The sequence below is a fragment of the Tetrao urogallus genome (assembly GCF_951394365.1).
Source record: "Tetrao urogallus genome assembly, chromosome: 1".
Lineage (NCBI taxonomy): Eukaryota > Metazoa > Chordata > Aves > Galliformes > Phasianidae > Tetrao > Tetrao urogallus.
The window spans coordinates 143600322-143626124 of NC_136813.1; the positions used below are offsets into that span (position 1 = coordinate 143600322).

At 47.2% G+C, this 25803-nt stretch overlaps 2 protein-coding genes across 2 annotated transcripts; one reads left to right on the forward strand and one right to left on the reverse strand.

The window, feature by feature from the left end:
• Nucleotides 1-1848: 1848 nt before the first annotated feature.
• Nucleotides 1849-9179, reverse strand: JOSD1 (Josephin domain containing 1; the record flags this gene model as incomplete). The annotated part of the gene is made up of 4 exons (XM_079549845.1): nt 1849-1948; nt 4323-4517; nt 4646-4774; nt 8995-9179. 4 exons carry the CDS (start codon nt 9177-9179, stop codon nt 1849-1851), a joined length of 609 nt encoding a protein of 202 aa, XP_079405971.1.
• A 1218-nt stretch (nt 9180-10397) lies between these two features.
• GTPBP1 (GTP binding protein 1) lies at nt 10398-25408 on the forward strand (the record flags this gene model as incomplete). The annotated part of the gene is made up of 12 exons (XM_079549819.1): nt 10398-10589; nt 14670-14781; nt 16905-17085; nt 17955-18303; nt 18759-18882; nt 20699-20813; nt 21255-21399; nt 21542-21724; nt 22211-22346; nt 22917-23095; nt 23601-23798; nt 25316-25408. The coding sequence occupies 12 exons, from the start codon at nt 10398-10400 to the stop codon at nt 25406-25408; spliced, it is 2007 nt and encodes a 668-aa protein (XP_079405945.1).
• Between the last annotated feature and the right edge of the window lie 395 nt (nt 25409-25803).

The window sequence follows — 25803 nt, forward strand, 5'->3', positions numbered from 1 at the left end:
GCTTGTAAAGTGTTTAAAAACTCCGCCAGCTGGTATTGGTCATTGGAATGTGTTACGAAACAGGACTTGTTCTAGAAACGCTGGGTATTTAAAACATAAAGAGCCATTTGCCCTTGACTTCTGGAGGCTGTGCTCAGAAGACTGCAAAATGGTGCTTGTGGGATGGCCAGGGCTCAGCGAACACCACGCTCGTCCTGTCGTCACACTGCCTCCAGTCTTGGTAACAAGGTGTGAGTTAGCAGTCTCTCGCTTGGCTTCGAACATCTGCTCACGCTTTGCTGAGCTCTCAAGAGACAGGCAACTGAGAAAAGGTAGTTACAGCCCACAGCCCTCCTTCTGAAAGCCCCAGTGCCACCAGAACGAGACTTCCCTACTGGCAGAGCAGCATCGTTTGAGGAGCTCCATCCCTTTCCAGCAGTTACCATTTAGCTGAGCCCCCGCGTGCGTAAAGAGAGAAGCAAATGGCAGCTCAGCCAGGAAGAGCTGAACGCAAGGAGCCCTGTCCTCGGCTCAGTGCTTCCTCCTGCTTGGAAGCAGCAACTGAGCTACAGCTGGCCTAAGCGACAGAGAAACAACAAAGATCCCTCTTAGAGTCTCCATGTTTCATCACTTTTTTCCCCCCATGGAAAGAAGAGGAGGAAAAAGCAATTCACTCATTAATGGAATGTTTGTCAGCCAACACTAAAAGAGAAGCTGATTCAACCACTAGGCCCCGCGCTCTAACGCCTGATGATTCTGGTGGACCCTCTGCATCTCCCATATTGGCTGCTAATAACTATCAAGAGGCAGAAGCTGACTATCATAAGACTTCCCTCCTCAAGTTACTGTTATATACATTTTTTTCCTCCTTTTGTGACCAGCTCACTCGTAGGAAAGCTCCTTCTGGGACACTCTGCGTGGCATTTGTGATCGTGAGCTAGACTTCTGGAAGATAATTATTTCCTCTTAAAACCCCTTCAGATTTTATTTTTCTTTCCAAGCAGCCCCTAAACTACTGGGTGTTCATGCAGAAAACCAAAATAGCTTCAGATGTTTAAAAAAAATATATATATATGTTAAAACCCAACATAGCACAAAACCCAGGCAGACTTCAGCCTCTAGTTCAGAAACCTGATACTCCCCCATTAGCTTGTGCCTGCTGTTTTTGCACTGCCTTAGCAAGCCACACGTTGCCAAACAACCACTTGGCCATGTAAATCCTTGGAGATACTGGGGAAGAATCCTCTAGTTACTCAAAGAATTTTCTGAAAGGCGACTTCTTTTATTTTTCAAACTCACCCCTCCCCTCTAACTCTGGGCACAAACCATCCCTACCAAGCAGAGGGTCGTGCTGAACACCCTACCATTCCTAGTGTTTTGAGTGTGTCCTGAGAGACCCTTACAAGTCACAGTCGCCTTCAAGACAACTTGTTTTGGAGGGAGAGGCTTGTGAAGGAGCGACAACGTGCTTGGCCCCTGCTCCTCCCCAGTGAGCTCTAAAGGAACGCTGTGCCACAATACACAGCCTTGGGCAACACAGAGAAAGAGAGGTTGGAGGCTTCCAAGAAACCTGGCCCTGAAGCACAGCTTTAGAGAGAGCAACACCTTCTAGTTAGCTGAAGAGCACCCAGCTCATTCATCTTTTCTATCAGTTGAATGGCTTCCAGTTTCCTCCACTCTGCCCTCAGTACCCCCCACCCACTACCCCCAGTGTCCTACGCCACCGCCCTATTGCACCAAGGAAGAAAGGAAAGAGCCTAACAAAGGAAGTTCCGGAAGAGAAGAGTTGGGGCACCCATTATCCAGGTTTCAGGACATCATGAGTTCCAGAAAGGGGCAGAGCTGTAGTGAGAGGACAGTTGGTCCAGGTCACACGTCAGCTCTCCAGCTCTGATGTGCTTCCACCTCCTCTGGCACCACCAGCAGGAGTTCACAGTTCTTTCCTCTTAGCTGGTGTTTCAAAAATTTCCTACAGTAAGGAGAAACAGGAGTAAGCACAACTGAATGCAGAACTTCTACAATCTTCTACAACTACACACAGCTAGCTATGCAAATATGACAAGAAATGAGAGGAACATCATCTCACCTCGTTATTTTCTGACAGAAAACTGAACAAAAGCTCTAGATTCAATACATCTCTACCCAGCAAGCTATTGCAGAATCAGATAGACATGATCGCTTCAGTTGAGAGATCTACACAGATGTCACACCCCAGCTTTCCAAGGCGGCAAAAACAGCGATTAAAAACAAAGTTTCTTTGGGTGTCCAAGACCAAGAACCACACTTTAACTGAAAGTAACTTCAACAAATCCAGCACGTGTTTGTGGGAAAAACAAGCAGGAAAAAAAAAAAAAAAAAAAAAAAAAAAGCAAAACACTGCCATTAGGATGTCATCATCACGGGTCACAGCAGCACAGAACCACTCAGCCGCTTGACACGGCTCTGCAGCCCCTTTCTTGTCCATATGCTTTTTCCTCATACCAAACATGGATGCAATTCAATAACCATTAAAATCAAATCAATGCTTTCTCCCATATCTTTCTGCCCAACTTCTCAAATTCAGCATGTGGGAAGCCCTTATTTATTGCTAAAGAACAGCACACCCAAGACTGGAACAAAAAAGAAAAAAAAAACCTCCAATTAGTTCTGCACAGTAGATCCAGCACTGTGTTGTTCTACCCTGGGAGCTCACAAAAGGCTTATAACCAATTTGTCAAGACTGGAATGACATGACAGGCGCTGGAAATATTGCTCCCTTAAGTTAGAACAAGTCTAGTTGAGACAGCAACGCCATCTGTACACTTCAGAACAGGACAGAATGGCAGCAGAATGGCAACTAAGGACAGGTTAGGTTTTACAGTCAAAGCAAATCACACCAACCATCTGTATTAAGAGTGAAGAGCAGAGGGGAATCAAACCAGATGTGCAACGTACACTGAAATAGGCAAACAGTCAAGAATAGGGCTGCACTCCTAATCTGAGGAGATTTTGTTGGGAACACACAGTACTGAAGAGGCAAAGGTCCCACATTCGAGGAGACAGTGAAGCACAGCACATTTAGTTGCAGGCATCACTCACTGGTGTCAGACTTGGCCTTTGCTAGTGACAGAGTGACAGTGATTGCTAGTGATAGAGCCAGCTCTGTAACAGATGAAATTAGGCTCTCCTGAGCTCTCAGAAACCTCTGTTGGCTAAAGTATTTTCCTAGCTTCACACAAATAAGATATAAATGACATTGGGCTTATGCAGAGAAGCTTTTCTGTAGTGGGAAGGGCCACCCAACAGCTGCCCCACATCAGATCAGAGCCAGCTTCAGCTGCCCCAGAAGGTCCCACTGCTGACCAGAGCTGAGCCATGAACAATGCTGGTTGTGCTCTGGGAGAACAGATTTAAGAAAGGAAAAAAAAAATGCTGCACAACAACAGCTGGGAGAGAGGAGTAAAAACGGAGAGATAAGACAGCCTTTCAGGCACCAAGTTCAGTTCAGAAGGAGGTGCTCCCACAGCCCATGAAGGAGAGGCCCATGAAGGAGCAGGCTGTCCCCTGCCCCTCCACCATCCCCACCGCGGAGAGCAGATCTCCACATGCAGCCATGGAGGAGCCCACAGCGCAGCAGTGGACGTGGCCTGAAGGAGGCACAGCCCATGGAGAGCCCCCACAGGAGAAGTCCTAGACCAGACCTGCAGTCTGTGGGGCAAGAGAGCTGAGAGGGGCTGCCTCCCACAGGGATCGTGCAGAGCAGTTCCTGAAGGGTGGGCCTTCTGGTATGGTGCCATGTTTGATCAGTGCTTGGAAAGCTGCAGCCTATGGGAAGCCCACATGGGATCAGGACGAGAAGATGGCGCGCTGGGGGAGGGACCCCATGCTCACACAAGGGCAGAGTGACTACAGATCAGCAGAGATGAAGTGTTACGGACTGACTGCAGCCCCAACTCCCTTGAGCCTCTTTGGGGGTGGAAGGGGAAGGTGTTTTTAGTTCACTTTTAGCTCTCACTGCTCTACTCTGTTAATAGTAGACAATAAATTTTATTAATCCCCATATACTGAATCTGCTTTGCCCACATTGGTAACTTTGAGCAATCACGCTGTCCTTATCCTATTTTTTCCCCACTGTTCTTTTGAGGAGGAGTAGTGAAGGAGAGGAGCGGTGGACCTGAACTTCCCATCAGCACAGAACCACCACACAGATGTAAGCAAATCTTATTACCATCAAATATTTGGTACTACAATTCAGCCATAAATGCTTCCACTACTACGTGTCTAAGAACGAATTCACCCCTTCCAGCAGGAAATACCTGAATACAAACCCACAAACACATCACAAGGGGGTGGAGAAGACTTACCTGAGCTCACTTTCACCTCCAATCCACTCAGGCATCTTGAGTTTGGAGTCGAGGTTATAGTAAGTGCCTCCCACCTCCCGGACGCAGATCCAGTGCTGCCGCTTGAGGGGGAGCTTCAAGGGACCCCAGCAAAGGCTGGAGGGCAGATTCATGATGAAGCCCATCACGTTAGACAGGGCAATGACATTAACATCCCTACAAGGGTACAGAAAACAAACAGCAACAAGATTACGTTCTGGTATTTGAATGCCATCTGGTTCTTGGTTTTCATTTTTAGCTTTACAGTTGGCAGCCATCTCTGGAATTACACAATTTCTGAATACCTGCGCTTGTCCCACCACACTGCCTCATATCCTTTGGTCTGAAGCGCTGCCATGATCACGTTCACGTCGTAGTTCCCATTCCCTAGCATGCTCTTCTTGTGTGGCGTCACCATGGTGTTGGGAGACAGCCTGGAAACAGAACAAGAAGTGCTCTAGCAGATGCTTGGCAAACCCATATTCCAAAACTGCTGGTAACTTGAAGTCTGTTTTCAGGAGATTTGCTTTCTTAGAAGTGAACTATTTCAACCTGCCCCTTCTCCCTTAAGCCAAGAGGCTGAGAAGGCTAAATAATGCATTAACAATTACTTTGATGAGCAAAACCTCCAAGGATTCTAGCTTTGCAGTGAAAAATTACCAACATTCCACGTGCATTGAACTGGTATTTCAGGATGCCACTTTTATTATTTTCCCCTAGTTCAGAATTGGAGTAAATGCTAAGTTTGCCATTTGGAACAACAGCTACCACAGCTTCAGGTGTTGAAGTCAACAGCAGTCTTTAAGAGCAGATGAGACCCAGGGTGGGCTGCCTGCAGTTAAAGGTTGTTTTCCCCCAGTGGTAAGTGAAAAGAACGTTCATACGAAAAGCTGTGGAAATATTTGGGCTTGAAAGTTTCTAAAGCACTGTCATTGCTGTTAAAAAAATAAAATAACCACCTTTTAAGCTTTAAAAACAAAACCAAACCTGCCTAGACATCACTTGCATGACTGTAGAATCCAAAAATCCAGAATCAGAGTCCATCATGTAATATGCAAAAGAGGTGAGAAAGTCTTTACTGTCTACAAATACCGAAAATGGATACAAGACATAAGAGATGGAGATATGCAACCCTCACCCCTCTCAGGATAAGCACTGCAAGCAGAGAAAACAACGAGATAGTGAGTTAATGTGAGGAGGACAAATGGGCTTCAGAAGCTGGGAGGATGGGCACAGAGGGAAACTGAGAGCCCAGAAGAGTAAGGTCATGCAATGGCAAACAGGAGAAAGCCAAGCCTTAGCTCTATTCCATTGTGATGGGTTGCTCTTTTGATTGGCGAGGACTCCACTAGCTGTGCTGGCACAAGGTTCAGATGTTTCGTGGCACCTTATATCCATGTTTCCTCTGCCTTTCCTTCGTGCCAGCTCTGACCCCTGTAACCCCCCTGACCAGGTGAGTGTTACATTTCAGACCAAGCGAGGCTAGATAAGGTACAGGCAGATAACCTTCCACATCAGTTCTGTTCTCCTTCAGGGCAGCAAACTGCAGCAGAACAGCCTCAAACAGTGTGGTAACACAAAAATCTACTAATATCTGCCACTGAGCAGTTCTCAGCAAGGCAGGGACGTTTGCAGAAAATCAGTTCCCAGTCTCCAAGTCTCTGGCACGTCTTACAGATCACAGATGCTTCTGTAGCTCGTCACAGCCCTTCCAGCATCACCATAAAGCAAGAGCACTGGGCTACAATTAATTCCTCAAGAACACTGCTTCAACCTAGTATCTCTCATGAGTGCTGGCAAGCTAAGAAAGCCTCCCAGCTAAGAGCCCTTTGGTTTACACAAGCACCCTCTTGTGGCACAGTTTTCCAAAGACTAGCTTATTTGCAGGCTGAAAGAATGCACTTATCTTTGTTCTCTCCTGTAACTTACAAAGGCCCAGAAATGATAAAAAACAGAGGTGACACTCAGAACTGTTACCCACCAGAAAGCCTTCATCAAAAGCCACCTTGTCTCATTTCTGCTCACATACACTTCAATATGGTACACAACCATCAGCTGAAGGATTGTGGACTAAGCAAGGAACAATAACATTATTTATCTAGAGATTAATCCGGGCAAGACTGATGAAGCTGAACAGAACTACAGGCAACAATCCTTCTGAGTTTCCCAAAGTCACAGACCTTCATCAACTCCAACACAAAGCTCTTTTCTAACCAGATATCAAGAAACAGACTCGAGTGAAGTGGTTTTGTTGGCATCTCCAGGCAACAACAGGAACAAGCGATCTTACTTCCTGAAACAAAAGGCAGAGAAACAGCAAAAAGATGGTTCTCCTGTTAGAGGAAAGAAGAGAGGGAGGACTACAGAAGCAGAGGGGAGCTCGGGACATGCTTTGGCACATACTGGAGATGATGATAACGATCACGCTACACTGGCCTGGAGCAATGGGATGCAGCAAAAGGGAAATGAAGGATTAAGAAACACACTTCAATTATTTTCCAAGGGATGTGGTCAGAGCTAGGGAAAGCTCATTTGTGATTTCATTACCATGTCAACACTAAGCTTAAAATAAAAAAAAATAAAAAAAAAAAAAATGCCTAGCGACGTTTCTGTAGCTTATTAAAATACTCATCAGTCTTTTTGTCATATTCAGTAGAACCCAGTGTATGACTAGACATGGGAAAAACATGTGGAAAAATGATGTATAAAGCATGGCTAAGGCCACGCCACTTAAAGTCAAGCCAAAGAGCTACAAACAAGTAGCAACTCCACAGAGAGGCAAAGGAGGAGGCAATTGCTATGCATTCCTTGTAGCTCATCCATTTAGAACATTGCGAATTGGAAGGAACCCACAAGGATCACAGAGTCCAACTCCTGGCTCCACGGAACCACCTCAAATTCAAACCATATTTTTGAGATTGTTGCCCAAATGCTGCTTCAACTACTGCTGTGGGGTTGGATCAGCCTGCATACCTCCATCTGAAGACAAACAGGAGACAACACCAGTTTGGAATTTAAGAAATTCTTCCTTTTGGGGCAAGAGGTCTCACCAGATGAGTGCCTCGATGCTTTCTGAGAAGTTCCATGCTGCACATTAATTCTCCCTCACCACACCCAGAGAAAACCAACTAATTAGATCATCACACCACTTCCACCACAGGAACTGCCTCTGTTTACTTCAGGCCAGTAGAAATCCATCAGTGATTACAGCTCTGACAATTGCTACTCTGGAACAAAACCACAGAGCCTTTATGCTGGACAAAGTGCTGTTGATCAGCTCCTCTTCATGAATAGGCATTTTATTTACAGTACCATTGTAAATAGCACTTCCATCTGATATTTGTTGCTGCTTATCACCACATTTTGTTCACTAAAGAAAGGAAGGCACACGCATGACAAGCCGAGCCCCAATTCAATAAAATTTCAGATTTTTAGGGTGGTAGCAACAGTGGCAGGGAACTTTGTCCAGCAGCACCTCCAGCCTAACTGCTGCCATGGAGAGCTGTTCCCTATGCCTCACTAACACAATGTGCTGTCAGCTACTGGAAATAAGGACTCAACCATAACCTCAGTGAAGATTAGATACAGAGAGTAAATGCTACAGGGAGACTCCATTTACTTCCCCATTCCTTAGCTTCATCAATTAAAGTCATTGGAATTTTTAAAGGCACCCTCAAGACAACTCCACAAAGTGTTAAACAAGATGAAATAAACAGCCATACAACAGAGTTATTTTGCAAGGCACATTCATCAATTACAATTTCCCGTGTAAGACTCAAGAATGCCTTTAGTAACTACATGAAGCTGCCAGGAAGAGCTCAGCCAACACTGCAGAAAACATGGCTCTAGCTACTGAGATTAAATCCTGTTTGGTAAGCAGGGTCTCCCTGCAAGGAAATAAAAAAGGCTGCAAAATTTGAGGAATTTCATTTAACTGCTTGAGTAAGTTGACAAAACTTTAATGTCCAGCATCAAAGTTCTACGGTACTAAATTGAGAAGTTTTTACAGAATCATAGAATGGCCTGAGTCAAAAAGGACCACAATGATCATCTAGTTTCAACCCCCTGCTATGTGCAGGGTCTCCAACCAGCAGACCAGGCTGCCCAGAGCCACATCCAGCCTGGCCTTGAATGCCTCCAGGGATGGGGCATCCACAGCCTCCTTGGGCAGCCTGTTCCAGTGGTCACCACCCTCTGGGTGAAAAACTTCTTCTTAAAATCTAACCTAAGCTTCCCTTGTCTCAGTTTAAAACCATTCCCTCTTGTCCTATCACTATCAATTCTCACGATGAACCCTTTGTCATCCCAGCCACCTTCACTGCCCAGATCTTTTACTGCATGAAGGTAACACACTGATAGGAGTCAGGGGCAGAAAAAAGAAGATGCATTAAGGTGGATGCAGTGCAACTACATAGCAGAACAAGCAATAAAGCTCTCAGACACGTTGAACAGTCTGAGAAACAAGAATAAGAGGGGATTTTCTCTGTGGAAAAAAGAAAAAATAAAAGAGGAAAGGAACAGGGCAAAAAAGAGCCATGCTAACTCAAAGCAGCAGTGTATTCTGAATAATTCTATTTGTCCCCAAAAATGAGACCAGCAAATCCCCCTAAGCACCAAAGGAAGCAAATGCTTCAGTCAGTGCAGAGTGCCATACCTCTGAAAAATTTCCTGCAGGGTTTCCCTGGTGAAGGCGTTGCTGTCCTGGAAGACATTGTTGAGGGCATGGAGGGCGCACAGCTCCCTGCGCTGCTTCTCGTGGTAAATATGTAGCGGCGGCAGCTGGGGCGGCTCAGGGGACTCCGATTTGGCCTTGTCACCTTTCCATGGCACGCAACTCATCTTCTCACAGGGCGGATGGTGAGGCAGGAGGTGAGAAACTCAGCAGGCCGAGGTCCCTTCCTCAGAGTCACAGCAGTAGCCTGTGGCCCCTTTATTTTATAGGCAAGGGCTGCTCTCACCTCACCAACCCCCCTCTCGTGCTTCAGTTTATTCAGTAACCGCCTCTGATGGCTGGCTTTAACGACCACCTCCTTTCTCCCATACCCCATAAAACACCACACACACACACACGCACACACAGAACAAAAAACAAACAAAAAGCAGAGAGATAAGCAAAAGATACGGATCCCGTCAGTCTCAAGGTGCCAGCTGGATGCTACCACACCGCTCCTTTTCTTCCATCTCCGGTACCCAGTGCAGGCCGCAGGGAGGGGCACCCCACAGGGCCAAGCTGACAGTGCGGGCCCGCCCCAGGGCAAGGGATGGGCCGGGGTCCCTCAGCTGCCCTCCTCCATCGCTGCGGGCAGGGCAGGCTCCGGGATGCCAACGGCTCGGGGAAGGAAGCCGCCTCCGCCTCCTCCTAGGCCATAAAACACAGCTCCGAGCTCCGCAGCGCCCGGCGGGTCGCCCCGCGCCTCCGCCTGAGGGAAAGCTCCGTTAGGAGCGGGCAGGGCCCGCACGGAGCCCTAAGGACCCGCCGCTTCCCCGCTGCCCGGCCACGGCCTCCTCGCACCGACGGCAGCGGCGCATGCGCCCCACCCCGCTCCTTCCTTCTCTACTGCGCCCGGGGGTTTTCTGTCAGGAGCCCCACGGACGCTCGGCGCGTTCCATTGGTCGACACAGCTGTCCGTGAAATTGTTCCTCTTTTTCACTGGCCGGTCCGAGAGAGTGCCCGCCCGCGTGCCTAACTGCCTTGGTGTTTGGTCCCGCCCTATTGCTCAAGTCTCCCTGTTCCATTGGATTGTAGGGCCGCTTGTCAAGAGAAGCAGCTCTCCTATTGGGCAAGGAGAACTTGACACGTCGAGCGGACTCTGTTGTGTATGTATATATAGAAAACAAGCCGAGCTGGCACTGCTTCTCCCATTGGCTTCGCGCGCTTCGCGAGGGCGTGGCCTCCCGTCACGGCCCCGCCCTCTGTCGCCATGACTACAGGCTAATTACCCTCTTTCCCGCCCTCCCATTGGCTGTCCACCCCGCACACCGCCTTGGCGGGCGGTGGGCGTGGCCTGCGCGCTTCCCGGGGCGGAGGGGTGGGGGCGGAGTGCCGGGGTAGGGAAGATGGCGGCGGCGGAGCGGAGCCGCTCCCCGGCGGGGGGCTCCCCGGTGCCGGCCTGCATGTTCGCCCCGGAGCCCGGCTCTCCGGGCGGGAGACCTCGTTCGGCAGCGGCCGCCCGCTCCCTGCGTTCTTCTTTCGAAGCGGAGGATGGTGAGACACTCAACGGAGAGCCCGAGATCGACCTCACCAGCAAGGTAGGCCCGGCGGCGGGCGCTCCGGCGGCGGGCAAGGGCTGGGCCTGCTGTCAGAGAGTCCCGTCCAGAGGGAAGGGGTTCGGTAGGGATGGCAGGAATTGTGCTAGGGCTCCTCGAGGTCTGTCCCGTTCGGCCGCTCGCTGTAACCCTGTGCTCCGAGGGCCCGGCTCCTCTGTACGGGAGGGAGAGCTGTGGTGTGTGGCTGTAGGAGCCTTTGGCTGCGAGGGAACGGCTGAACTCTGAATGCTCAAGATATCTGAATGCTGAAGATATGCTGTAAGGAAGCGAAGGGTGAGCATCGAAAATTCAGCGTCTGCCGGGCCACCTGTTTGTGTCTGAAAGAGTTGGGCGAGGTGTGGATACTGGGTGCCAGCGCCGACCTGTCTGTGTGCTTTGTGTTGAATACAACCGGCGTGGAGGAGCACGCAGGAGGGCTCCGAGGGCTGTCACCAGTCTTGACAGCCGGGAACCGCCCACAGCTCTGACCAAGAGGGAGGAAAGCTCTTCTCCTGCTGCTGCAGCCGGCCATCCGCTCCCAGGCGCCTGCAGGCAAAGTGGAAGTGACAGGTGAGCATTATTTTGACCTTTATTACGATTGACTTTTCTGCACGGCAGTATGTACCTGCTGCCCTGTTTTCTCAGAAGGAGCAGTGCTGCAGCGGCACAGGCTGCCCAGGGAGGTGATGCAGTCACCATCCCTGGTGGTGTTCCAGAGCCATGTGGATGTGGCACTGAGAGTTGTGGTCAGTGGGCACGGTGGGGATGGGCTGGCAGTTGAACTGAGTGATCTTGGAAGTCTTTTCCAACCTTAATGATTCTGTGCTTCTACGATCTCTGTCTTGGATAAGTGCTAAGGCTGTCAGCTCTGCCCATGCTCTGTTCTCAAAACAGCAGTCCCATATGGTGAGAACACAAGAGCTAACTTGGCCTCTTCCCCAACCCCCCTATTTCTCTGTCTATCCAGCTGAATTACTTCTCACCACTTTCTGCTTAAAACAGTGATTCCCATGCAGTTAGTTTGTTAGCTGGCCTTCTGTCCCGCTCTGACCCAGCTCCTTGCTGTCTGACACACTTCTCTCCCATTCCCCTCCCCAGCATGTTTGCTATGAGATCTGCTCTTCTTAGAGAACGACGCTGGGGATTCTCTTGATTCTCTTAGCAAGCACATATACTTTATCAGTTGATCAAGCAAACTGTTCCATTCATCAGCACAAATCCATTATCGCATTAATCTTAATAGGTGCTTGTTTTCCCTTCAGTACTAATACACTGCAGTAGTAATTATCTTTTAGGTCAAAAACATATCTCACAAAGCAGAATTTTTTTAAGTTGTTACACGTTTGTTCTACGCTGACAACGGAACATTAGTAGCACTCAAAGTATGCCTGTCTACAGGAAATAGGAAGCAAAATATGATATTACAGAAGGTGTTGGTGTGAGATTGAAATGTCACAGGGCTGGGTTGTCTTTCCCCTGACTTCCCACTGGTTCATGGTAGCCTCCCAGCCAAACGTCAGACTGTGTCATACCAGTAGAGCAGCACTGAATGCTGCTTACTATTTGTTTTGCCTTTAACCTTTGTGGTTTGCTCACCTTTTGGGTAGGGGATGTATATTCCCTTAGGACTGCCTGAGAAATATTCACACTATAACCTTAGCTTGATTGCAGCAAAAGCTTTGAATTGCTGTTTGTTTATTATGGCATCTTTCTTGCTGATGAGCAAAGCAGAGTACACAGTCTGGTTGCCCCTTGGAATCAGCTCATCTAGCTGTAGCTGCTGCCAATTTCTGGTCTGTGTTAATCCTAGAGCTGATCAGAGAAAAGGTGGGAAATGTGACCTCTCCTCAGACATTGGGTTGGGACCTTAGAAATGGCATCTCAAATTTGTGAGATATGTTTCTTTCTGCTGTCATGAGAATGGAACAATAAATGGTTTTTGCTTTTTTGCCTTATAGGAGTTCTGAGATTGCTAGACCTGCATGACTTCTGCAAACTGTTCAGTGTTTGGCAAAGTTGAAAGAACAAAAGTGAAAATGTTTGACTTGATGAAAACCTGAAAAACAAGAGTGTGTAATACAAGCATAGATGGGATTTCTCAAAGGTGGGAAAAGAAAACAAACAAACATAGAAAGCACCTCTCTGACACAGAAGGGATCTTCAGAACACCAAGTGAAGTGTTGCAGTGAGCTAGGACAGTGCAGAACTGGCTGGTGACTGCAGGCAGCAGAAGAAGCCATGAGAAATGCTGAACAACACTGAAAGATCTGATCCATGAAAGCTGCCACTTGATCTATCCTTCCTTCTCTTGACATCCCGCTAAATCATATCATGTGCAAGCTTCATCACTGGGGGAGGCTTTGAAGGACTCCTGCTCTTCAGGGCAATGTTGTAGCCCCTGAACACCTTTCAACATCACCACTGCTGATGGCGAGCAGCGTTCTGATCTGTGCAACCTGAATGTGTGCATATACTGTGCTCTGTGAGCCCACAGCCCTCCTGCCCAGCTCTGTGAAGAAGGGTCGCAGCGAGCTGCTTGGCTGAAATGTGCCTGGTACTTCAGTCAACACACTGTTGAAGCATTCAGACTTGTAGAAGTGGTGCTGAGGCTTGCAGACTTAGTGCTGAGGCTTGAAGAAATGAAAGTTAGCGTGCCTCTATGCTGATGGCCCCTCTGTTTACTGATCTTAATGGATATAGCCACCTATTTAATAGATTTTCCTGAGTTCCTGACCTGTACTAGTTCACTAGCATGAGCAGTGAGGTGGTTTGCCAGGAGCTCCTGAAAGTGCTCAACGTACAAAACAAGCCCTACATGTCAACGCACAGCCTTTCATTCCTGTCCTGATCAAACCTCTGAGCAGATTCCTATTCTCCTCTTCATACATTCAGTGGTCTCCTCTGAAAAACAAAACAAAGTCCAACCAAACCAGAACACACCTGTAATAACGGCAAAACTCAGTGTTTTGTAGTACAGTAGAGAAAAACAGTGCCCTAGTACATCAGAGAGCTTTACTGTCTGTACTGCTTTGCAGACCATGCCAAGTAGTTCAAAGCCTTAGATAGGGCACGCATCTAGAGCAAGTGCATGAAGGTGGTTGTCTCTCAGCTCTTTGTCCCTTGCAGAAATACTGATGTTGGGTGCTACTGTTAAGATCTGAGGAAGGCACTGCTTAGGCTGCCTTAAGCCCTCTCATTAACACTTGGTATCTGTGCTTCATTTTTCCAGATGTGCTCATTGCTGTAGTTTTGAAAGCTGCTCAAACATTGGTTATGATCTTTTATGCTCCAGATTTCTAAGAAAGGACTTTATCACCTATGTAGCAGCAGGTGGCAAAAGCTGAATACGCATTTTGTTAGCTGTGCCAGCAAGTCGGGCTGTTTGAGGTCAGGCCTGCAGATGTAATGATTGTGAGCTGCTATAAGCCATATGCTTTAGATGCTTTAGACAAATCTAGCCCAGTTTCTTGCTGGTCTGGGTGCACAGTGGCTGTGCTTATGGAGCGTGTATGAGAGAGCAGCTGGTGGAAGTATGGATTTCATGGAGTGCTGTGGGGTGTCATGGCAGTGCCTATCTACAGAGCTCTTGGTTCTGCTGCCTACTTGTGCCCTGCAGTGGGTCTGTAGAGCTTCCACTTGTGGATGAACAGCAGAAGTACCCACCTATGGTATTTGTTTGGAGGAAATCCCTCGTCCGCTTTGTGCTTTCCTTGCATGGAAACAGGTATTTCACAGAAGTCAAAGTGGGATGTTCACTTGCATGTGGCTTTTAAACATCGGTTGCTTCAAAATGAGATGCTTGGTATTCCTACTTGCTTTGAAGTAAACCTTCCCATGTAAATGAGCTCTGAGCTCAGGCTAATCATCTCATGCAGTGTCACAAGGAAATAGTTGCCAGCAAAGCTGTCCTGAAAAAAAAAAAACAACCAGCCACATATACACACAAAGCCAGAAAATGGTCATTGGAAAAAAGCTTTCATCTTTCAATAAAGCACACTGATTATCTCATAGTGCAAGTAGATTTTGATTTATTTATTTTTTTTCCTTGACATCTGCATGTTGGGTATTTAATCTCTTTTCCAGCTGGTGATGGTGAGTCCAACCTCAGAGCAGTACGACAGTTTGCTGCGGCAGATGTCGGAGAGGATCGATGAGGGATGCGGGGAGACCATCTATGTCATCGGGCAGGGATCAGGTCAGTGCAGCTCCCTCTGGGTAACGAGAGAAAACATGACAATGATAACCTCTGTGACTGCTGTTGAAGATGACACTTCACCAGAATAACATGGAACCCTTCCTAAAGTGTAGCAGAAGGCCGTCTTATCTACTTGTATAAAATCAGACAGACTCTTTGGTAATGTGTGCCTCTGCTGCAGAGAGGGAGGTTTGCCTGTTCTGAACATGAGGTCTTTGTGTCACACTCACTCAGCTGTGACTGCGCGCGTTTGCCTTTGCAGGTTTTAGCAGTTTAGGGTGGGCTACCTTTTTGTTCTTTTTCATGACTGGAACGTTCCCATCTGATGCTGATAAAATAGTACTGTGCGTGGCCTTGTTTTGAAATGCAAATTTCTGAATGCAAAATGAGTTGTCTGTCTCTATCATAAGGCTAAAGACGTACTTAAAGTATGCTAAATGTCTACTGAATATCTAGTTGTAGGCAAACGTTCTACTGGTTACTATGCCTGAGGAAGAATATAAAACCATGGTCATCAGTGTTAGGGTTGGCTGTAGTAATGGAGGGAATTGTGCTACCTCAGCACTGTTTGCTTTTCAGGTTTTCTTCGTGTCTTACAAAGCAGCCAACATAGAAAAGAAGCCAGGATTAGATGGGCAGTGGTCATGCAGCCAACTTCAAGGGAATGCTTTTGTGTCCAGACAAGCTTCCCAAATGTATTCTGTGCTCTTGGTCTTCCCGATAACCACAACTGCAGGGAGATCTGGCTGGTCAGGCTAGTAAATCCTTTCTCTTCTAGAACAACTTGTGGGTGTGTTAACAGGTTATTGTTGCAACGATGTCCTTAAAATAGGTGCTTGTTTCTTAAAACAGGAGATAAAACTTCTGACTTCGTTTCAGGCTACTGCGTAGCTGAGGAAAGTCAGGTTCTTTTCTGTAGATTGGGGCTATTGGAAACAACATTCAATAGAAGAAAAAAAAAGATATCCCTCCACTTTCTCATTCCCTTTGAGTGTCTGTGATTTTTAATATGCTGGGTGTGATGACTGAGAGGCCAGGGAAGGCTGCTTCATCAGTATTGACAAATATCTGTTCTCCCTCAGCTGTTACTCCCATCCTCTACTCCTTGCTCCCTTCTATGACCCAGAACCCCAAGCATGCTTCTTGTTTTTCCCACCAGCTCCACAACTTCTTAGTTTGCTTACGAAAAAGTGCCCAGCAGCTCTGCGTGCTGCAGAGCTTTGCAGTGACTGAAATGCTGATTAGTCCATGCACAGTGCACTTACTGCTTACCAGCTGATGAGTCAGCCATGCATATAAATGGCTGTACAGCAGTAGTTTTGGTCATCCAGGTGCTGTGTGTCACTTCACCTTTCTTTGTGTGTGTTTTTGGTTGGTTGATTTTTTTTTTTACCCCACAGAGGAGATTCTGGCCTGAGATCTGTGCAGCTTCTGAGTACGTGGGGTAGGAGAACAGCTGAGAGCTCTGGTGGCCTTTCAAGTGGCTGAGTGGTTGCCACTGTCTTTCTCTGACAGTCAGCACTTTGCTGGGGTGAGCTGTGCAGAAAGAAGCAAGAGTGCCTCATTCTTTTTTTTTCCCTGCCTCGTGTACTTGTCAGCATTTCTTCCAAGCGCGAGGATGAAGGCAATGAGATGGGCCAAAACCCTTGTTTTAACTGAAGCATGTGGGGGCCAAAGGAATTGCTGTGCAGGCCAGATTTGCAGGAAAGTGGAGTTGGTATGTGTTTTTTTCTGAAGTAAGCCGATAGCTTAAATTGCCTCCACAGTCACTGGTTAACCATGATGATATTCCAGTCAGAGCTTTCAGTTCTTCTATGGTTTTTCCTTTATTACAGTGTGAGTGGAGATTCTCTGTCAGACTGAAGGAGATTCTTGTTTGTAGTAATAACAAAGGAAGCTCTCTTTGGTGAAAGATGATGCATTTCTAGTATATTTTAAGACTTAAAATAGATAGTCCTTTATTCTCTTTGGCAAGGGACATTTGTTCTGTTGATATGGTTGATGTCTCTGCTTCACATATGAGTCCTGATCGGTGTGAAAGTGCCAAACAGGGCTCAAACTGCTGCTGGCTGTTGCACAGCGATGCTCACAGACTGTCCTTTGTCTCCTCAACCTCACACCAGATGGGACCGAGTACGGTCTGAGCGAGGCAGACATGGAAGCATCCTATGCCACACTGAAGAGCATGGCTGAGCAGATCGAGGCCGACGTGATCCTCCTGCGGGAGCACCAGGAGGCAGGGGGCAGGGTGCAGGACTACCTGGTTCGGAAACGTGTGGGTGACAACGACTTCCTGGAGGTCAGGTGAGGAGCCGGGCGGAGACAGGTTTAGTCAGCAGCCCTGCTGCATTCTTACCCTGTGAGCACTCTGTGATGCTGAGCCAGCAACGCTGGTTTGAATCTAGGTGTTGTCGTTGCCCAGCAAAGCTTGACCACTCCTTTGCTAATGAAATCTCCTTTTTGTTGTCATCGCTGTCTTTTTTTGCACACAAACTGTAGAGATTTACCTCTGTATAGTTGGGAGCTGTTGTTTGGGTGATGGTGTGGGGATATTTGTGCTAGAATTCCGTCAGGATTTTCTTCCACTCCAAGACTGATGATTCTGATCGCCCTTTAGTGGATATCTAATAGCTTGTATAATTTGACTTCAGAATCCGCCCAGCCTTGGATGGAATGGATTTCCACCATTTACCAACAATGTTCACCTTTATCAGAAGCAGGAAGGGGATTGCTGTAAGGAAGGGTCTTCTCCTAGGAGGTTTCATTTTTGTTTGGGCTTTGCCTTTTCCAGGAACAACAGCTTATATTTCTCTTTTCTCCTAGCGTATGGTGCTATTGCAATGTGAAGAATACAAAAATGCTAGAGGGATTCTAGCCCAAGCTGAGATTTAGATTTTTGAGCAGCACCTATGTTTGACTGCAGAGACTAAGAGTTAGAAGAAGAGATATTCTGAGCATCAGTGACATATTTCAGCAATCTTCTACTTTTCAGTCCCCAGACCTTGTGATGTTCCCTGTTAACTGGGAGCAGTGAAAGAACCTCTGCCCTGCTGGTAGAGATCCAACTATTTAAAATTGCTGGGAGAAGGAACTATTTGCAGGAGCGGTGGTGTTTGGAGTTTGTTGCTTCAGGTATCAGATTTTAACAGGCTCCTTTTTCCTTTCTCCTTCAGGGTAGCAGTGGTTGGCAATGTGGATGCAGGAAAGAGCACCCTGCTGGGTGTCCTGACACACGGTGAGCTCGACAACGGCCGAGGCTTTGCTCGGCAAAAGCTCTTCCGCCATAAGCATGAGATTGAGTCAGGCCGCACCAGCAGTGTGGGCAATGACATCCTGGGCTTTGATAGCGAGGGCAACGTGGTGAACAAGCCCGACAGCCACGGTGGCAGCTTGGAGTGGACAAAGATCTGCGAGAAATCCACCAAGGTCATTACTTTCATTGACCTGGCTGGTCACGAAAAATACCTGAAAACCACCGTCTTTGGCATGACCGGCCATTTACCTGACTTCTGCATGCTTATGGTAGGTAGCAAGAAAGATATATGGTACCTGCAGTAAGAGTGCTCTTTGCAGCTTTACAGCCTCAACTTCTTCCCTATTGCGAGGTCCCTGTGGGTTGTGGAGGGAGGCAGCATCTCCCAGGGATGGGGAGGAGCTGCTGCTAGGGGTATATAGGCAGGATTCTGGGACAAGTTCCCCAGGACTCTCAATCACTTAGAGGTCCAAGATGTATGATTCTTGGCAAGTGAAAGCTTTCTAGACTCCAGAGCACCTTGTTAGAGCTGTGGAGAAATGATTCCTTAGCCAGTAGCTGCGAGCATTTGAAGTGAGCAGAGTCTCCTCATTTGGTTCCACTGCCACGTCTACAACCTGACCATAGCCTACTGTGAGTCTGATGCAAGACATTCTCTGTAAGCCAGCTTGCTGCAGGAGGAACACTGAAGGAGGAATACTGACATCCCTTGTATCTGCTGTAGGTTGGCAGTAATGCTGGGATTGTGGGAATGACCAAGGAGCACTTGGGCCTGGCACTTGCACTCAATGTTCCTGTCTTTGTTGTGGTGACTAAGATCGACATGTGCCCAGCCAATATCCTCCAAGGTAAGTCCTGTGTGCTCTCTCCAGGTGTGTTCCTTACTTCTGAATCTACCATTGTCCTCCATTTGGGTTGAGGAATCATTGCCAGAGGAAAGCTGCATTGTCTGGTTTTGTCTGCATCTTAAACACCTTCCAGAAATCTAAACTTTTTATTTCCCTTGCTCATTTGCAAGGCAGTTTGCTTGTTGTCACCATTTCAGAGTGACCCTGGTTGGAGGGGCTCAGCTGGGCAACAAAAAAAGCGTCTGCTATAGGATTTTGTTTAACTGAGCTCTAAGGAGAAAAGTGTGCAGGTAGGGCAGTGCTTTTTGTTTTCTCTGTGGGTGTTCAAACCTGGAGAGAAAGTCTGGAAGTTCTCTTGAAATTTGCTGCTTCTTGCCCACAGTTTGGATGTGATCTTAAGCTGTTGTCAGTCTTGTTCTCTGGCAGCTGCTAGGCAAAGAGCCAGCTGCTCGTTGCATCCTGCTTACCTGGGCACTTCTCACATATGCTGGCATCACTTCAGCAGCTCCTTCTTTTGTCTGACCAACTAACCAACATGCAGTAAATCACAGTTCAAGGCAGCCATAAATGTGTAGCAGGACTGGAGAAGGCACAGGTGAAGGATGGTAGTGAGCAGCAGGGGCTAGCAACTTCCTTGGGACCCCAGCAGTGGCCCTTTATCCTGCTTGACATTTTTTTCAGGGTGTGACCAGTTCTCACCTTCAAAATCCCTCAGATGTGTTCTCACATCTTCAAGAATGTGCTGTGGTTAATTGGAGTGATGCTTTTTTTTGCTAAGCAGTCCTTTGGATCGGGAAAGTGGGTGCTCCCAGTACTGTCTGTAGTCAGCTTGTTTTTGTAAAAATCCTGAGTGTGTTTCAGGGCAACAGAAGCATGTGATCCAAAAGGAATTTGAATATTTCTATAATAAGTTTGTGAAATAAATGCAAGGCCTGACTAATAGCATAATGACTGGGAAGGAAGGGGAATGTTTGGCTCAGCGAAGAGAGAAGAGCTGCTCTTGGGAGAGGCCTCCCTTGTATCATGTTCTGTTTAAATTAAATAGACACAAGGTTTGGCTCAAATGTATCTGTGAAGAGCAGATGGCATGATTAGATGTTTGTCTTTGTATCCAAAACATTACTCTCCCATAGGCAATCGTTTGTTCACAAAAACCATTTAATTGGATGACAGTTGAATGATTTACTCTTTTAAACCCATATCAGCCCTTTGTTTTTTCCCCTGTTGTTTTTTCCCCTCATGTTTTAAGGCAGAAAACTGATGCTACTGCATTAGGTATTGCCCCTGCCAGATGACAGATAGAAGGCTTAGAATAGAAGTTAAAAAGGGAAGAATTCAAAGCTGAGAGCTGGGAGATTTGTCCCAAAACTGTTATATGTGGTTCTACGTTGTCGTGATCTTTACAGATGATCTTTACTTTTTATGCTTCTCTGATCTTCTGTGGTAGGTTGGTTGCCAGCCAAAGTCTTTTGAGGTTTGTTTGGTCAAAATTGATTTCTAATTCACATATTCTCCAGCACAAGAAAGCCTTTCTAGGAAGAGGAAGTATTTTATAACTACTTACAGCTCCTTAATAGACAGCTATTCACAGCACTGCACTTGTAGCTGCAAATATCTGTCTGTCGCTTTGCAGCAGGCATGAGATAGAAGATGGAATGGCTCCTAAATGCCACCTTGGCTGTAGCACTCACACACTTCTGGCCATTTTCTCCTGTCTATTTGTGCAAGAGTGCCAGCCTCCCTTCGGGAAAGCCAGCAAAAGTGATTTGTGAAGGCGGGAGATGCTGCCCTAACAATATTCATTTCACCCTTTAAGAAACCCTGAAGCTGTTACAGCGACTGCTGAAGTCCCCAGGGTGCAGGAAGATTCCCGTGCTGGTTCAGAGCAAGGATGATGTCATTGTAACAGCCTCCAACTTCAGCTCAGAGAGGTAATGGGAGTAGAAGAGAGTTGTTTCTCTTTCAATCCTATCTGGAGACTGGGTGAGAAGGTTCAGAGAGAGTCCCGTTGTCTAGATGTGTTCAGGTTGTGTTTGCCATGTGGTGTGTTGATTCCCCAAGAATGTGTTCTGAGATTGACCTGCTTGTTGCTCCCCTCTGAGGCAGAAATGAGAGGCTGCTTCTGGGCAGTCTGCAGGGTACTTGACTTCCTTCAGTCTTGGAACCTTCCACTTTTTCCTGAATGTCATTAGAAGGCAGGGGCAGTGTTGTAGGTTTTCAGAGATGGGGTGTTGTACACCTGACTGCTTGTCAGGTTCTCCCTTCCTAGCACTGTGTGTTGAATACAGTCCAAGATTGTGAATGTCTCCCTACGTGTGGAATCCCAGGCAGGGAGGCAAACTAACTCAGTTTTCAACAATTTCCCTTTACAGGATGTGTCCAATTTTCCAGATTTCAAATGTCACCGGGGAGAACCTAGACTTGCTGAAGATGTTTCTTAATCTCTTGTCTCCACGGACCAGTTACAGGGAAGAAGAACCAGCAGAATTCCAGATAGATGATACTTACTCTGTCCCGGTAAGGGACCTGGCATTTGGAGCAATTTTCCACTGTTTGTTTTAGGTTGAAGCAGGTATCATCCCTAGGAAGGGATGTTCTACAACTCATCTGTGAGTGTGGTTGAATAACCCTGGTTACTGGTGTTTGTTTTCTGGCATAGGGTGTAGGAACGGTTGTGTCTGGGACGACGCTGAGGGGCCTAATCAAGCTGAATGACACCTTGCTGCTGGGGCCGGATCCGCTTGGCAACTTCCTGCCTATTGCTGTCAAATCCATCCACCGCAAGAGAATGCCTGTCAAAGAAGTGCGGGGAGGCCAGACTGCCTCCTTTGCTTTGAAAAAGGTGAGATGATCTGCTCAGGACCCCCAGAATAGGAGCTACCCCCGTAATTCCAGAGTGCTCTTGAAGATCAGCTGCTATTGGACTGCAAATCTCAGCCACCTCTTTTTGTGGCACAGTAAAATCCCATAGAAATCTTGTAGATCCCATGTTCCACCTGACGGGTGCTAGACTACAGCAGTGGGACCCAAGACAATGAGGAATGATGTTGGGGATGTGTAACAAAGCAAGAAAATTCTCTGTGCTGCGACTGCATTAGTGTTTCTGAGTAAGATGTCCTCAGAAATTTCTGCTGAGCTTGGTTTTTGCAACCTTTGCATAACACAGTTGCCTACTGCTAAATTGCATTTGCTTTGCCTTTTTGTGTGCACGAGTTAATATCTGTGAAATCCCTCAGGATCCTTCTGGATGCAGTCATGCAGAGAAGAAAATCTCTTCTCCAAAGAGTCATGCTGAAGATTTTTTTTTTTTGGGGTCTCTGCTTTTCAGATCAAGCGTTCTTCCATCCGGAAAGGAATGGTAATGGTGTCACCCCGCCTGAATCCACAAGCATCATGGGAGTTTGAAGCAGAGATTCTGGTGCTCCATCACCCCACCACCATCAGCCCACGGTATCAGGCCATGGGTAAGTGTCAGAGTGCAGCCTCAGCTGTGTTTCCCAGTGGTAGTAGTTTACTTCAGCTTTAGTCTTTTCAGTCCTGATGGCTCTGTCAACCTGAATAGAAGCCCGAGTTTTTGCTTTTACTGTCCCAGCAATCCATTAGAGGGACAGGAGGGAGGGAAGAGACTGAGAAGAGTAATGGAGAGAAATGTGTAAAAAGGAGATCTGTGACTTCAAGTGTTTTTGTAGCCTGCCTGAGCTTTATCTCCATAGTGCAAAGATTCTTAATCTTCCAGTGCAGATAGACTCATTCTGGTCTGGCCCTCTAGCCCAGCTGCTTGGTGTGTAAGGGTTCTGTTAAGGGTGCTTCATAAAGTCTCCATCCAAAGGCAACTGTTCTATCTCATACGTGTTTTCTCTTTGAGGACTGAACAAAGGCAGACGTGTGATGCATATAGTCTACAGAATTGATTTTCACCTATCAAACTCAGCACTGTTAGTTTTAAAGTAGCAAGAGCTGCCTCAGATGTCTTCCTAAAGCTTATTCCTCTAATGACACCATTCGTTGAAAGCTTTTGTGCATTACATTCACAGTTCATTGTGGCAGCATCCGTCAGACAGCCACAATTCTCAGCATGGACAAGGACTGCCTGAGGACAGGGGACAAAGCCACAGTGCACTTTCGTTTCATCAAAACCCCAGAATATTTGCATATAGACCAGCGCCTGGTCTTCCGTGAAGGCCGTACCAAAGCTGTGGGTACCATCACAAAGGTAAAGGCCAAAGAGTCTTGACTTTTTTTTTTTTGCCCATTAGCTACTTGTGTCACTGAGAAGCCAGCAGGAGAATCCCATTAGCTCTGGAGAATTGAAGGAAGAATCACAGTCCTGACGTGGGTTGCAGATGCCCAATATGCTTTGTTGTGTGGTGGGTCTTGGCTGGTACAAATGTGGGGATGAGGCAGTAGGGGGTGACCCCAAATGCCTCTGGTTCTTAAGACTTACTCTCTTTCTGGGAGCTTCCAGCTGGTCTCTTTGATTCACGTGGTGGAGGTTTGAGTGACATCTCATCTGAGTGGCACTTTCAGCCCCATAGAGATTCTGGAGGGCAGATGAGGATTTCTTTGAACAGAATGCTGTCTGTGTTCTTTTCCCAGTATTTGTTGGTATTAATTCTCCCAATTGTTTTGTTTGTTTGTTTAAATAATGGTGCTGAACCTTAACACATTGGCCTAGCAATTTTAATGTTGCTTGTGTCTTCTCCCTTTGTGATACACAGTTACTCCAGACCACCAATAACTCCCCCATGAACTCCAAGCCACAGCAGATCAAGATGCAGTCAACAAAGAAGGGAGCTCTTACAAAACGAGAGGATGGTGTTCCTCCAGTTGGGATGGCAACTGGGGGCCCACTGGTGGGGGATGAGCCCCCCTCAACAGCTGCAGCACCACCAACACCTACTGCCCTGCAGCCATCGGTAAGTGAGGGAAGCAGCTTGTCCTTTCTAGCTCTTTGCAGCCTGTTTTTCAGCTGTTGGAGGAAAGGTGCTCTAGAAAACAACTGTTATTTTCATTGCACTCACCTCGAGACTTAGTGTGTGGCAGAAGCAAATGGAAATATAAATAGTCTCACAGCAAAAATCAGAATTATCCGATGACTGGATGACTCTTCAAGGCTGACCTTCCAGCAGCAAGAAGTGCAGGGGCCTGGGCTAATTAAAGTTGACCTCAGGCGTAAGGCTGTGTAACTTTGCAGTATCTCACTACTTGACTGCGATCATGGTAGAAAAGTTCTTCCATATGCCCAGTAGCTGAAGTAGCAAAGCATTTAAAAAAAACACAGAACGGATTTCTACTGCCTGAATGAGAGATGGAGAATCCCCACACTAGAGAAACTGCAACACAAGTAGTGGTATCGAGCACAGTTGACAGAAAGAAGATGGAGATATCTAAGGAAAGGGGACAGTCTGGTTCTTTGGTGTTCCTTTCTGGAGCCAGTTGTACTCGGTGATCCTTATGGATCCCTTCCAGCTTGGGATATATTAGATTCTAAGGAAAGGCCTTTCACTTTCTGGACGTATTTGTCCAACTTGCCTTGTTGGTTAGGACTTCTCAGCTTGTTTTTTCCAAGGAGACCCAGCTGTGAAAAGGAACAGAAACTCCATCGTAACAGCGAGCTTTAGGAGTTATTTTATCAGCTTTATTACACAGATCTTCTCCTTTCGCTGTACTTATCTGGTGAGCAGCAAAAGATTCAGAAACTGACTGTCAAGAGTCTTGGTCAGTGTTCTCGCTTTTAATTTTAACTGTGCTAGTTGCTATTGGCCAGCCTGGCTTCTGAAAGAGGGCCCTCTGGCAGAGGTTCTTTCCTGTGTAATGCTTGTGGCTTCTTATTGATCGCTTGTCACCTTGTTGTGGAGTCACTGTGGTTACAGGAAAAGCTCCTCACTTGTTTTGTCCCTACCCCTGAGAGTCTGTGTTGCTTTTGCTCTTGCTGATTTCTGTCTCTCTCTCCTCGATGCTTCCCATCAGCCTGCACTGGATGAAGAGCCCCACATCCGTGAGGGCAACAAGGTATTTGGCTACTTTGAATGAGAATGGTGGGTTTGGCTGGAGCCTGGGGACGGAGTCATGTTAGCAGGAGTGCTGGGAGGGGGGCCCTCCTTCCGTTCCCCACAAAGCCAAGGGAATCTGAGATTCAGTTGCCCAGATGCTGAGCTCTGTGGCTCCTGCTGACTCCTAGAGGAGCTAAGCACCCAGAATATTGGGAAAGCAGGTCTTCCCCAGCTCAGAGGCCCATACTTGGTGATGTGTTTGTCTGTCTCGTCGCTCCTTCCCTCATGGTGCGTCTGCCTTTTTTCCTTCCTGCAGTGGTAAGCAGCCGATCAGTCGCAACCGCCATCCCAGTATCTGGATGTGTGTGTTGGACTCCTGCTGTGTTGATGATCTGATGCAGAGGTCACTGCATACTAAGATGTCTCTTCTTGTTTTTCAGTCAAAAGTTGGAGGAGGAGGCCGGCGACGAGGAGGTCAGCGCCATAAAGTGAAGTCTCAAGGAGCCTGCGTGACTCCTGCCAGCGGCTGCTAAATTTCTTACTCCTCCTCCTCCTGAGGAATTCTTCCTCTTTCCTTCACTTCTTATCCAAAAGATCCAGAGCAGCTCAAACCAAAACCCATCCCAGCTGACTGGCTGCAGAAGAAACTTCCTTCCTCCTCAAAGGAGAAGACGGAGAGGAACGTTAACTTATAAGCTAATGAAGGTGATAAGACACAGAACAGAGTAACTGACACCTTCCTCCTCCCCCTGTCGACACATTTTTGTACATCATGGGCTTAGTTTTTATTCTTCTTAGTTTTTATTATATTTTGTGTGCATGAAGATAAGAGGAGAGACTGGACAGAGCCAAGAAGAGCCAGTTAGCTGCCTCCCTCCTCTCTCACCCCGTTCTGTCTACAGGACTTGCTGCTCTCTCTCACATGCTA